General features: G+C 39.6%; 1 protein-coding gene across 5 annotated transcripts in view; it reads left to right on the forward strand.

The window, feature by feature from the left end:
* Positions 1-12,151, forward strand: part of itsn1 (intersectin 1 (SH3 domain protein)) — a 217,143-nt gene that overhangs the window by 107,458 nt on the left and 97,534 nt on the right. For all 5 annotated transcript variants that reach the window (XM_059650194.1, XM_059650193.1, XM_059650197.1 and 2 more), the window contains 3 exons: positions 1,611-1,744; positions 6,470-6,678; positions 8,457-8,578. In XM_059650194.1, the coding sequence (XP_059506177.1) occupies positions 1,611-1,744; positions 6,470-6,678; positions 8,457-8,578 (465 nt within the window). The remainder of the gene's footprint in view (positions 1-1,610; positions 1,745-6,469; positions 6,679-8,456; positions 8,579-12,151) is intronic.

The raw sequence follows: 12,151 nt of genomic DNA on the forward strand, positions 1-12,151 counted from the left end.
ATAAATAGGGAGAGAGGAGGAGATGGATCGAAGATGGATAGAGGAGAGGATAGGTGGAGAGGAGACAGACAAGTTAGAGGCGGGGATGGAGCCAGTAAAGGTGAGCGTAGGTGGGGCAATAGAGAGGCGCTATTCAGTCCGGGGAGAACAGACAGGTCAAGGAAGCAGGATGAGGTTAGGAGGTAGGAAATGAGGGTGTGGCTTGAGGTGGCCGGAGGGGATGGGTGAGAGGAAGAACAGGTTGGGGAGGCAGGTCCAGTTTCTATCTACTAACCTCATCCCGCCCCCTTGACCTGTCTGTCCTCCCTGGACTGACCTATCGCCTCCCTACCTCCCCACCTACACATCACCTTTACTGGCTCCATCCTGGCCTCTTTGACCTGTCTGTCTCCTCTCCACCTATCATCTCCTCAATCCATCTTCGCTCTGCCTCCCCTTGTCTCCCTATTATTTCAGGACCCCATTCCCGTCCCCCATTTCTGAAGGAGGGTCGAGGCCCAAAACGTCAGCCTTCCTGCTCCTCTGATGCTGCTTGACCTGCTGTGTTCATCCAGCTCTACACCTTGTTATCTTGGATTTTCCAGTGTCTGCAGCTCCCATTATCTCTGATACAAATAATAGGTGTCTGAATGAGAAGATAGTTTATCCTTTATTGTTTCCCCTTTTTATTCACTAGGTATTTTCTCCTTGCTTGCTTCCTTCCCAGCCCCCAAATAAGTTTGAAAAACGTACCTACTGTGATGGTCCTGCCCCATAACTGCTGCACTTGATCGCCCTATTAGCTACCTTGTTTGCACGTGGTGTTGACTTTATGTTGGCCATGGCCGAGAATGAAGTGATAATTTCACAGTATTAAAAACACCGACTCTTTGCTTATTGTACCTGCAATCTTTGTTGCATGGATCCAAGATTGCATTGGGGGAAAAAAGTAGCTTTTGTGCATTTAACTTTGGATTCATTAAACTTACTTATAGAATTATTTTTAAGCAGCAACTGGAGCAGGAAAATGTCCTTTATACTTTATTTGCCTGAAAATGCATTTTATGCCTGCTACACGAGTTAGTTCTTTCACAATGGTGTCCATAGCTGTGACAACAATTAATATTGTTCGGGTTTCAGCTGTAGGAAACAAATCCATTTGCTGAGTATAGTTGCAAGCAGTTTAGTCTACTCTGCCTGTGTCATTGGCATATTCAATTTCCAACTTCTAATATTTTGTGTGTTTTTAATCTACTGTTAGCTTACTTTTAGGAGGTGGACTTGCCTTCATTACTTTGGAAGGCTGATTTATTCCAAGTATTGTTTTCGTCCAACAGCTTAGAGTTGATTCATGTGTGCTATACTAACACTGTATTTTTTTTTTGCAGTATTTCTGTTTGTGCCACTGGGTATGGTACTGTGAGTGCCACCTGATGTGTGGATTGTTAATTTAGTAGTGCAGCTGAGAAGATTAGGAAGGGATGTCTTGACCTAACTTTTTTTTTTGTAAGTCAATAAACCATTTAGGTAGGTGTTTCAGATAATTCTAATTGAGTGCTGTAAAGTTTGGCAGTGTTTCTAATTCTTAAAAAGATTAAATCTTTATGCTGTACATCTTTGTTCACTTACAGGAACTGAGAGAAATTCATAGCAGACAGCAACTGCAGAAACAGAAGGAAGCTGAACTTGAAAAGCAAAAGCAGAAAGAGCAAGAGCGGAGGACAGCAGAACTTGAAAGACAACATGAGAAAGAAGCTGCCCAGAGGTATTTAAATCTTACTCTTGTTATGCAGTTTGGAAGCTGCTGAAAAATGTTGCCTATCTGTCGTCATGATAATGAATACTCGATGTCCATATCGATGACTTAATTCTCTGCTACTTCATTCATTGCTGTCCTTGAATTTTTTGTCACCTGTTATTAATACAATTTTGCTTTCATTTGTGAGGATAGGGATTTGTAACTTAGTTTACTTGTGATTTTCTTGCTGCTCCCATCTGCCACTCCTATCGTGAATGTGGGGCTTGCATCTCTTTGCAGACCATGACTGATTTGAACATGCCTTGGAGATGTACAGAAGCTGTGTATTCTTGAAATAAGAGAAGTTATCATGGGTGCAGTGTAAGCAGTCAGTAGGAATAATAGAACTGCAGCTGCTGTTTTTGTCCTTTTTTATTGACCAGAACCTACAACAGGTGATCCATGTTTGATCTCAAGCTTTCCTTCACCCTAGATGCCCTCTCCTCTCCTCCATTCACAAAAACTGAAATAATCATTGTGTACTTAGTGTCAAGGCTTCTGTAAAAACAACTTATGTTTGTATGTCCTCGGAAGGGTGATAGAGAAGATACACCAGACTGGTCCTAGAGATCAAAAAGTTGATCTATGAGAGCAGTTACATTACCTTGACTATCCATGATTTTCTAGCAACCTATTTTTGACGTTTTGACTGTGTCAGTTATTTACAAAGATTTTACAACATCATGAACACAACAGAAAACAGACCCTTTGGTCCAACCAGTCCATGCAGACCATGTTCCAAACTAAATTTGTCCCACTTGCTTGGCCTTGGCCCATACCCCTCAAACCTTTCCTATTCATGCACTTATGCAAATGTCTTTTAAATGTTGTAACTGTGCCTGCGTCCATCACTTCCTCTGGCAGTTCTTTCCACCCACAAACCACACTTTGTCAAAAAAGAGCCCTTCATGTCCTTTTTAGAATGTTCTCCTCTTATCTTAAAAATATGCCCCTAGCTTTGAACTCACCCACCTTTAGATCCTTGCTATTCACCTTTAACTGTGTCCCTCATGATTTTATAAACTTCTATAAGGCCATGCCTCAACCTCTTATATTCCACTGGAGAAAAGTGTTAGTCTCTCCTAATAACTCAAACCCTCCATTCCCAGCAATATCCTGGTAAATCTTTTCTGAATCCTCTCCCATTTAATAATATCCTTCCTTTTACAGGGTGACCAGAACTGTATGCACAACTCCAGAAGAGGCCTCTCCAACATCCTGTTTGATCTCAACATGACATCCCACTCCCATACTCCAGGGTTTGAGCCATGATGGCAAGCATGCTAAACGCCGCCTTAAGCTTGCTGTCTGTCGGTGAAGCAAATTTCAAAGAATTATGTACATGAACCCCCTCTGCTCTGAAACACGACCCAGGCTCTACCATTAACTGTTCAAGTCCTGCTGTTGCTTGATTCACCAAAATGCAATACCTCACACTTAGCCAACGTAAAGTTTATCTGCTACTTCTCAGTCCGGCCACCCAGTTGATTGACATCTTAAGTGATCTTCACTGTCCACTGTACCACCAGTTTTGGTGTCTTCCACAAACTTACTATCCATGTCACCTATATTCTCATCCAAATCATTCATATAAATAGCAAACAAAAGTATACCCAATACTGATCCCTGTGGAACACCGTTGGTCACAAGCCTCCAGTCCAAAAAAAACCCTCCACTGGCAAGTTCACCCTGAATCTCACTGCGATCTAATTTTACTAATTAGTCTACCATGTGGAACCATGTTCAAGGATTTACCAGCATCCTTTTCTAGTTGGCAAGCTGTAACTAGTGGAGTGCCACAGGATCTGGCCCTGGGGGCCCCAAGTGTTTACAATCTATATAATGAGTTGGATGCAGAGGTAGGGGATACTACAGCCAAGTTTGCAGGTGGCGTTAAACACATGGGAAGATAAGTTGCAATGGAAAATAAGAAATTTACAAATGGATATGGCTAGATTAGGTGAATGGGTCAAAATTTGGCAGATAAAGTTTAACATAAGCTAGAGGTTATCTATTTAGGTCAGAAGAATTAAAGGGTATTTTATTATCTAAAAGATGCGAAACTTCAAAATGATTTGGTACAGAGACCCGAGTGTCCTCGTGCATCAGTCACTGAAAGCTAGTATGTGGGTAATAGAGTGCAAATGGAATTTTGGCACCTAGTGCTGAATGAATGGAGTGTAAAAGTAAAGAATTGTACAAGATATTGGTGTGACTGCATCTGGAGTCCTGCGTACAGTTGTGGTCCTTTTTAATCAAATGTTGTAATAGGAGTTCGCATTAGTTCAGAGCAAGCTCACAATATTAATTTCAGACAATGAAAACCTTATGAGGAGAGATTGCGAACTTTAGGCCTACACGTGTTAGAATTTAGGAGATTGAAAAATCTAATTAAAGAGTAGGTCAAGATGCCAAAGTGGGTTGACAACGTAGAGCAGATGGTTTCCCCTTGAGAGGAAACCTGGCATAGAGGTTTTAGGCTAAGGGGTGGCAGATTAAAAATAGATGAGGAATTGCTTGCCATAAAGGGGCATGAATCTGTAGAATTCAGCACCCCAGTGAGGGATGGATGCTGGGACATTGAATAATGTGATAGTGGGTTGGGGGTGTGGTGGTTGTGGTAGGGGGTGGGAGAGCGAGAGAGAGAGACATATTTAACTGGAAACAGGTAAAAGGGTTTTAGGGTGTGATTATCAAACTAGAGTTGAGGTTGAAATCCAATCAGATCTATTAAAAGCAGAGTATCTTCAAGGAGTTGATTTGTCTACTCATAGTTCTTGTGTTCTAAATATTATCCCTCTTTTCTCTTAAATGTTTGAGCTAATTATGTAAAAGGATGCTTAGACATCCTGTTCCTTGCCAAGGTGATTATTTTTCGTGCCAGCCTGGATCAGGAGTTTGGCAAGTTTATTTGATGAGTTTCTCAATCAAATTTGATTGTATGTTGTTTTCTCATTCTTACGTGCAGACATTTCGGGCAGGTTGATGATTGGGAGTGGGTTTACTGTTTTATTTTCTAATTTGTGTGTTAACTCTAACTACAGTTTAATCCAGTTGTAATGGTCCATCTGTTGCCCAAACTGACATCAGGTAGTTCACAAACCAGACACCAAAGTTGACACCCAAAGATTTGTAGATGCTTCTGTCTACTTTTCCTCAAGGAAGTTATGGTCAAATATTTTTATTAGAATTAATTTTAACTGGACTACTGTTTGAGAATTCTAATGGTTTTATATGCAGTTACTATTTTAATGTTTCCTTTTTCATACTTAGCAAACCACGAACAGGCAGCAATATTAAAAGTTCAGAGAAAGGGAATCTGCAGTCAGGGAGGAACACACAGAGGAGAGTTAACATCATAGCTCTCTTGCGAGAGAGACTGCACTTCAATAGATGGTTTAGGTATCTATATTAACAGTGAAGTCTGCTTTTAAGTGAATGTTTTCACTCTTCAGAAGATGTTGACTAGTATTATGGTATGTACAGCTCAGAGAAATCTATCCTAGAGTAATAGAAACGATGAAGTGAAAAACTTATGTTGCTTCCTACAGTAATCTAAAATGAATCCCACTCAGACATCTTATTGGCTGGCATCTTGCTCTGCTTCGTATGTTAATCCACTTTTCCTTTCTTTTTAATGAAAGACCATGGCTTGTATCACAAGCAAACTTTGTAGTAGGTTGTAATCGCTGCTCTGTCAAAAATTTCCTTCTCTCAAGCTTGTGCCCAATTAAATAAACAGCACTTGCTGCTGAGTAGCCAACTAGCAGAAAATCTCTTCCACAATTTCCTTCTGAAATGCTTCATTTGTGTTTAATATTAGAATTGCCTTTAATTTCAGTTAATAAGTCATTTTGAATTAGTAGGTCACATTTAGAATACATGTGAAGCAGAGTGCCTCTTCATCTTATTGCTCACATTCTGTGTAGGTACAAGGTTAAATGGTTTCAAAAGTTTTATTCAAAACACTTTTCAAGTTTTCACCTTCGTGTATTTGTGTTGAGTTGTTTCGCAATGGTGTTTTTTTTAAACGTGATGGCTGTCATCCATCTATTTGTTCTTTTTCAGTAATTTATTTTTCAGGAGCAACTTAACAGAAATATTCATCCTTGGACAGCCAAAGGAAGAGTTCCCTGCATGTGTGAATTTAATGACTATTTCTTATTTGTTTGTCTCCATGTTCTGTATCAGCATTTGAAACATGCTACCACTTGAGAAATTTCACTCTGAAGTAGGGGGCAGAGAGATCATTTGTCCTGCCAATTCGTCTCATTATAAGACAACCAACCATTTACTTCAGTAAAAGAGGCTCTATTAAAAAAGGATAAATGTAAAACATAGAAAATGAAATACGAAAGTTTTCTTTAGTTGGCAGGGCTTAAGAACAGATGTATTAGGTGAAACGGGAATTTTGTCCTGTGAATGGCTGGTTCCCAGTGCAAACCTGTTCAGAAGAATGAAAGGGTGCAATATCTATGTAAAAATGACCAGAAGAATCATAAATGTAGCCAGATTTGGCATGAGCTTCAATTATTTTTAGAATAATAATTGATGTTAGAGTTTGTTTTCTTTAGTACAAAAAATGTCATGGGTTTGGCGTTACCTGGCACTGCAGGAGCCATGCCCCTGTTTCTGTTCATGAAATGTTTCTTGCCAAATTCTGAATAATGAATATAACACTTTTTTTTTAAGATCTGCCCAAGAACGTGATAAACTTTGGCAGGAACAAGTGCAAAGGGATGAGGATGAACGACTAAGGAATCTCCAGGAACAGCAAAATCGAAGACGGGAAGAAACATCCCAAAAGAAGGACAAAAGCAAGCAGGAAGTATTGAGCAGAATGTTTCAACAGCACCTGGACCCAGTGAAAGAGCAGTCTCGCAGTGGATGGCAGCTACCAGGTAGTCTCAGGCTAACTGGTATATTTAAAATTTGTTTCCCCCTTCCTACAGTGTAAATTGCACTCTCATTGAGGAAAATCTGCAGAAACTTAGGTCTTCAGCACCACAGGTAAAGTCACCAAGTCTGATTTGACCATAGAGCTTTTCTCTCTTTGGGGAGAATGAGACATGACTGGTGATTTAACCAGAAGGTTGCCTCAGGTAAGGGGAGAGATTCAGAGGTTCTTAACCAGTATAAAAATTGAATCCATGCTGTTGGCATCACGCTGTACCACAAACCAGCTGTCCAGCCAACCCCTGCCATCCTCATTGCCCCAGAAGTGGTGAGCATTAAAGAATAGGTAAAGATGGAAATGCTTTAAATTAGGTTTGAATGCCACAAAAATTAATACTAATTGAAGACAAAATTTAGCACTATTATTTTCCACACACAACGATCAAGGAATGGAATGAAAGATAAGAAACTTCGAAATTGTTTAACTTACTAGATGATATAGTAAGACTTGCAGCTGATAATGGTGGGAGAAGTAGGATCATAAACAGCCAGAGTTTTCCATAATTTATCAAGTCTATCCTTTATGTTTGTCCAACTGTCTCTGTGCTGTGTAAGCCTGAATAGTGACTGCTAACAACCCATGGCAGAAGCAATAAACCTACCCAATGCTATCCTTAATATTGCCCAGCAAGGGTCACTGCTAGGAATGGGAACTCTGCTTTCTTAAACTTGCTGATAAATTCAATCATAATGTTTGCTGCCATCCTGTTTGAGCTATGTCGGTGCAGACTACCAGTTGAATGTGGGACTTGCCAGTTTCTGGACAAGTTGAAGTTTTATCACTGAAGCCAGTTATGGCGTCATCATGACTCTTAGTTATGGGTTAAACTTGTGACAAAATCTGGATTTATTACAGCAGAGTGCCAATTAAGCATCAAGCGGTATTTGCTATGTAGGTGTCATTTGGTGATATTGTTTATTCCTATCAGAGAAGGCTGAATGATAATTGGCTGGATTGGATTTATTGTTTGACATACAAAGAACATACCCAAGTAATTTTCAACATTGAGGGCATGCCATTGCTGTCACTCTACAGTTGTTTAAATTGAGGGACATCTGCTTACCAGCTGAAGATAATTTTTTAATCCAGATGTTTGGGCGTGTTGTTTAGCACCGTGAGAGCCAGATGTCACTTGAAACCAGGTTTCTTGGCTCAGAGGCAGGGACACTACAACAAGACCCCCCCAAAGTTACAAGATATGCTATTTGACCCAACGAATCCACAGTTCCGTAATGAGTAAACTAAGTTGTCTGGACACGGGCTGCCATGATGGTGAGGAATTCCACACAAAAATAATTAATTGGAACTGCCCACTGAGCATTTTAGTTTAAAAATGCTGGCAAAAACCTTCAGCTTTCTCTTTTGAACTGTCATCCTAGTCTCTGGTGTCGGATCAATTTAGATTGCAGATTTGGTATTTTGAAGTGAATTGAGATTGCAACTAACAGGATCACAACAGGAACAAGTCCACATCTAAACTTGACAGAACCACATTGATATGTGGAATTCCTTCAGCAGTGCTCCAGCATTGTTCAGGCTAATATGTTACAGCTGTGGTTATTGTTCATACACTAAAGATGGAGTGAAATTTCCAAATCTTCGAGGTATGCGTGCTGTAACAAAAATTCTGTCTTGCTTGAAGCTGTTGTTTGTGGAAGATCTCCTTTTGTTTTAAAAAATACTGCAAAATTAATTACTCCCTATTTTTCTCCCTTCCAATAGAAAAACCTTCATCTGTAAATACTGATCAAGATGGCGTTAAGGTTGTATATTATAGAGCATTGTATCCATTTGAGGCTAGGAGCCATGATGAGGTTACTATTTATCCTGGAGATGTCATAATGGTAAGCGCTCTGACTGTTTGAGAAACAGTCTGTGAAACATTATAAATAAAGAACTGTGGATGCTGCAAATCTGAAACAAAAATAGAAGGCGCTGGAGAAACTCAAACTCAGGCTGGAGAAGTGTCACAGGACTCAAAATGTTAACTGTGCTTCTTCTTCATAGATGCCGCCAGACTTGCTGAGTTTCTGCAGCACTTTCTGTAGCTAGTGGTGTTAAAGATGCAAGGCTGAACTGAACAATCTTGTTTTTAACAAAAGCAAAGTTGCTGGAAAACCTCAGCAGGTCTGGCAGCATCTGTGAAGAAAAAAAACAGTTAAAGTTTCGGGTCGGTAACCCTTCCTCAGAACGGCTCTGAGGAAGAGTCATCGGACCTGAAACATTAACTCTTTGTACTGTCACAGATACTGCCTGACCCATTGAGTTTTCCAGCAACTTTGCTTTTGTTCCTGATTTTACAGCATCCACAGTTCTTTCAGTTTTAATCTTGTTTTTAACTTGATGTGTATTTTTCCCTCCAGAGTTTAAGACTTAATTATTTGTAACTATCCAAAAGAAATTTCTGTATCAATGATTTCAGATAGTGGTATAATTTTGTGCGTTGTGTGACTGCATGCTGTATGATAAGTCTTCTGTTTGAGTAGCAGTAAGAAAGTTTTTTGTAACAATGTACTCATTTCCTGTGTAAATGTTGAAATTGTTTCAATCCTGCATTAGTACCTTATGTGAATATTATTTAGATCTATAACATTTCTCAAAGCCAGAAAAATTTCTGTAATTAATCTATTGGCAGAAAAAGGTTCTTCATCTGTTAATTGCCACATATAATTTGCCCATTTCCTAAAAGTTTTCTTTCATTATTTTAAGCATATATTGAATAGAATGTACAGGATTATTGGAAAAAACACTATCCACTCTGAAAATTTAATATCAGATTTAGATGGGGCAAAAAGACTTTTTTAACTTTGAGTACAATTTCATCTTGCATGATTCAATTCTTCCTGCCAGCACCACCACCACACTTCTTCCTTTCTCCAGAACATTTCTTGGCACTACTGGAAGTAAAGCATTTGTACAATTTTATACAAGTCTAGAAATGGTTACAGCACATGACGTGACTCTTCAGATTGATAGCTTTAAATATTCAAATATTTACTTCAGCTGCTAGCATTTCACAGCCGGAGCCAGAATATGGTAATATCTGGTTTACACCACTCTTCTGGATTATTACTTTTTAAGAAATATACTTCATAGCAATTGGAGCGGTTCACTTGCATAAATCTTTGCAGCTGAAGCTCTCAGTATATAAGAGCGTCAATCATCATTTTGAAGTATGAATTTGTGTCACAGAAACTGATTTGAAATTAGGGTATGCCGCCACAGTGAAAAATTCTGCACTCAAACACAAATTTAAAAACTCAGATGATCAAAAGGGAAATGGAAAGAATAGTTTAGGTCTCTTCAGAGTGTGTCTTTGTCTTCATCTCAGTGTACCATCCATTCCTAGTTAGTTCCTATGGTTGTATATTTGGACTGTACTGCCTAAATATACATTGAATATGTAGAGCACCCTTTGCATGAAGAATTTCGTTTAGTTTTAATTTTGCCTTCCTCATTAATTTTAACTTGTCTTCTCAATTTCATTTGACATCATCCTTTGGAATCACTATATCACTATTTCTGTGCTGCTTACCACCTTCGGAGTTTCATGTGACAACATAGAATTGTACTACCGTCTGCACCCAATTTAAATTTTTGTATTTCTTCTGGGCTATGTTTTTACCACCAAATGGCAAAACCACCGCATGGGTCAGATGTTAGTAGTAATCCTGTCCTGTCTGTACATCTCCCAATACCCAGTTCTAACTGTTCAAAAAAGCATTTTGAAATCCGGTCTTTCTTTGAAATGCTAATGAGATTTTGTAACTTTTGATCTTTTGCTTTCATGTTGGAGGTTAAAGGGGAATGGGTAAGTCGGTTGCAGCGTTATTTTGGGGAGTGGGGTGGGGGGAGGTGGACAGGTGAATTGTTTTGTGTACTTGCATAGTTTTTTTAAGGTCTTAGCCAAAATTTGTAGCTTGGGTTGGGGATGCAGTTGTTTATTAGCTCACCAAGCTGGTTGTTCTGTGGTATGCAGATATTTCGTTATCCATTTCGGCAACATCATTAGTGCGACCTCCAATGGAAGCGTTAGTGTCCTGCTTCCTTCCAAATTTATTTGATTCTCTGGTGTGATGGTCTTGTCACTTCTGGTTCTGTTGTTGTAGCAGCAGTCTGTATATGGGGCCTGCTTCTATGTATGTGTTAATGTGTTGAGAACCAGGCTTCCAGAAATTCCCTTGCATGTCTGGTGTTCATCAGTCAAACTGATGGCTCTCATTGTCGCTATGTATTGAGACAAGTGAATATTGGCCATGACTTTTACTGACAGCTAATGCTTGTGTATCCTGTTCGTCAGTTTCCTCCGGTTTGTACAATGTAATGTTTATTGCATTTGCTGCATGGGATTCTGTATGTTGTGTTGGTCTTGTTAGACCCCATATCTTATCTTTATCTTTGATAATATTTGGCACAGTGTTGCTCCAGTATTGTATGCAATCATGATCTTATGTCTTAGGAGTCTTATGGTAATTTCTACAATCCTTCCTATAATCCAATGGAAACTCTGGGTAAGATGCATGGATGGCACATTGTTAATAATCAAATGCACAAAAGTAGAAGAAACCCACCAACTTGTCAACAACATCTTCGCAAACGTAAATTTCACTGGAGAGGAAGAAAAATTACAAACAGCTCTTGTTTTTAAATATAATGGTAGAGAGACTGACTAATGGCTGATTTTAGACACAGGTGTACAGGAAGGCCATACACACGGACTGAATCCTTAACTTCAACAGCAGCCACCCCGGTGTTCATAAACAGAGCTGCATTAAGACACTATTTAAACAAGCCGCATCCAACACCCAGAGAATGGAAGAGGAACACCTACACACAGTTTTTTGATTGACAGTGGATACCCAAGAAGCTTCATCCGAGGATGCGTATAAAACAAAATGACAGTCCGAGGACATGGTACAACAGCAACACTATCCTGCATCAAAAATTATTTCAGAAGTGACAACCAGACTCCTAAGACCGCATACGATCATGATTGCACACAAACCTAAAGCAACACTGTGCCAAATGTTACCAAAGACTAAAGACCTCATACCGACAGCAAGCAAGACCAATGTGATATACAGAATCCCATGCAGTGAGTGCAATAAACATTACATTGGACAAACTGGGAGGAAGCTGACAACCAGGATACACAAACACCAGCTGGCGGTGAAAAGGCACGACTGATATTCACTTGTCTGAACACATGCAGACAATGAGGGTCGTCAGTTCTACTGGGACAAATGAACACCAGACATAAAAGGGAATTTCTGGAAGCCTGGTTCTCAACATGGGACTCCGTTAACAAACACATCGAAACGGACACCGTATACATACTGCTGCTAAAACAACAGATCCGTAAGTGACAAGAGCTTCTCACCAGAGGATCGTGTAAATCCAGAAGGAAGCAGAACACC

Source organism: Stegostoma tigrinum, chromosome 12, assembly GCF_030684315.1.
Source record: "Stegostoma tigrinum isolate sSteTig4 chromosome 12, sSteTig4.hap1, whole genome shotgun sequence".
Lineage (NCBI taxonomy): Eukaryota > Metazoa > Chordata > Chondrichthyes > Orectolobiformes > Stegostomatidae > Stegostoma > Stegostoma tigrinum.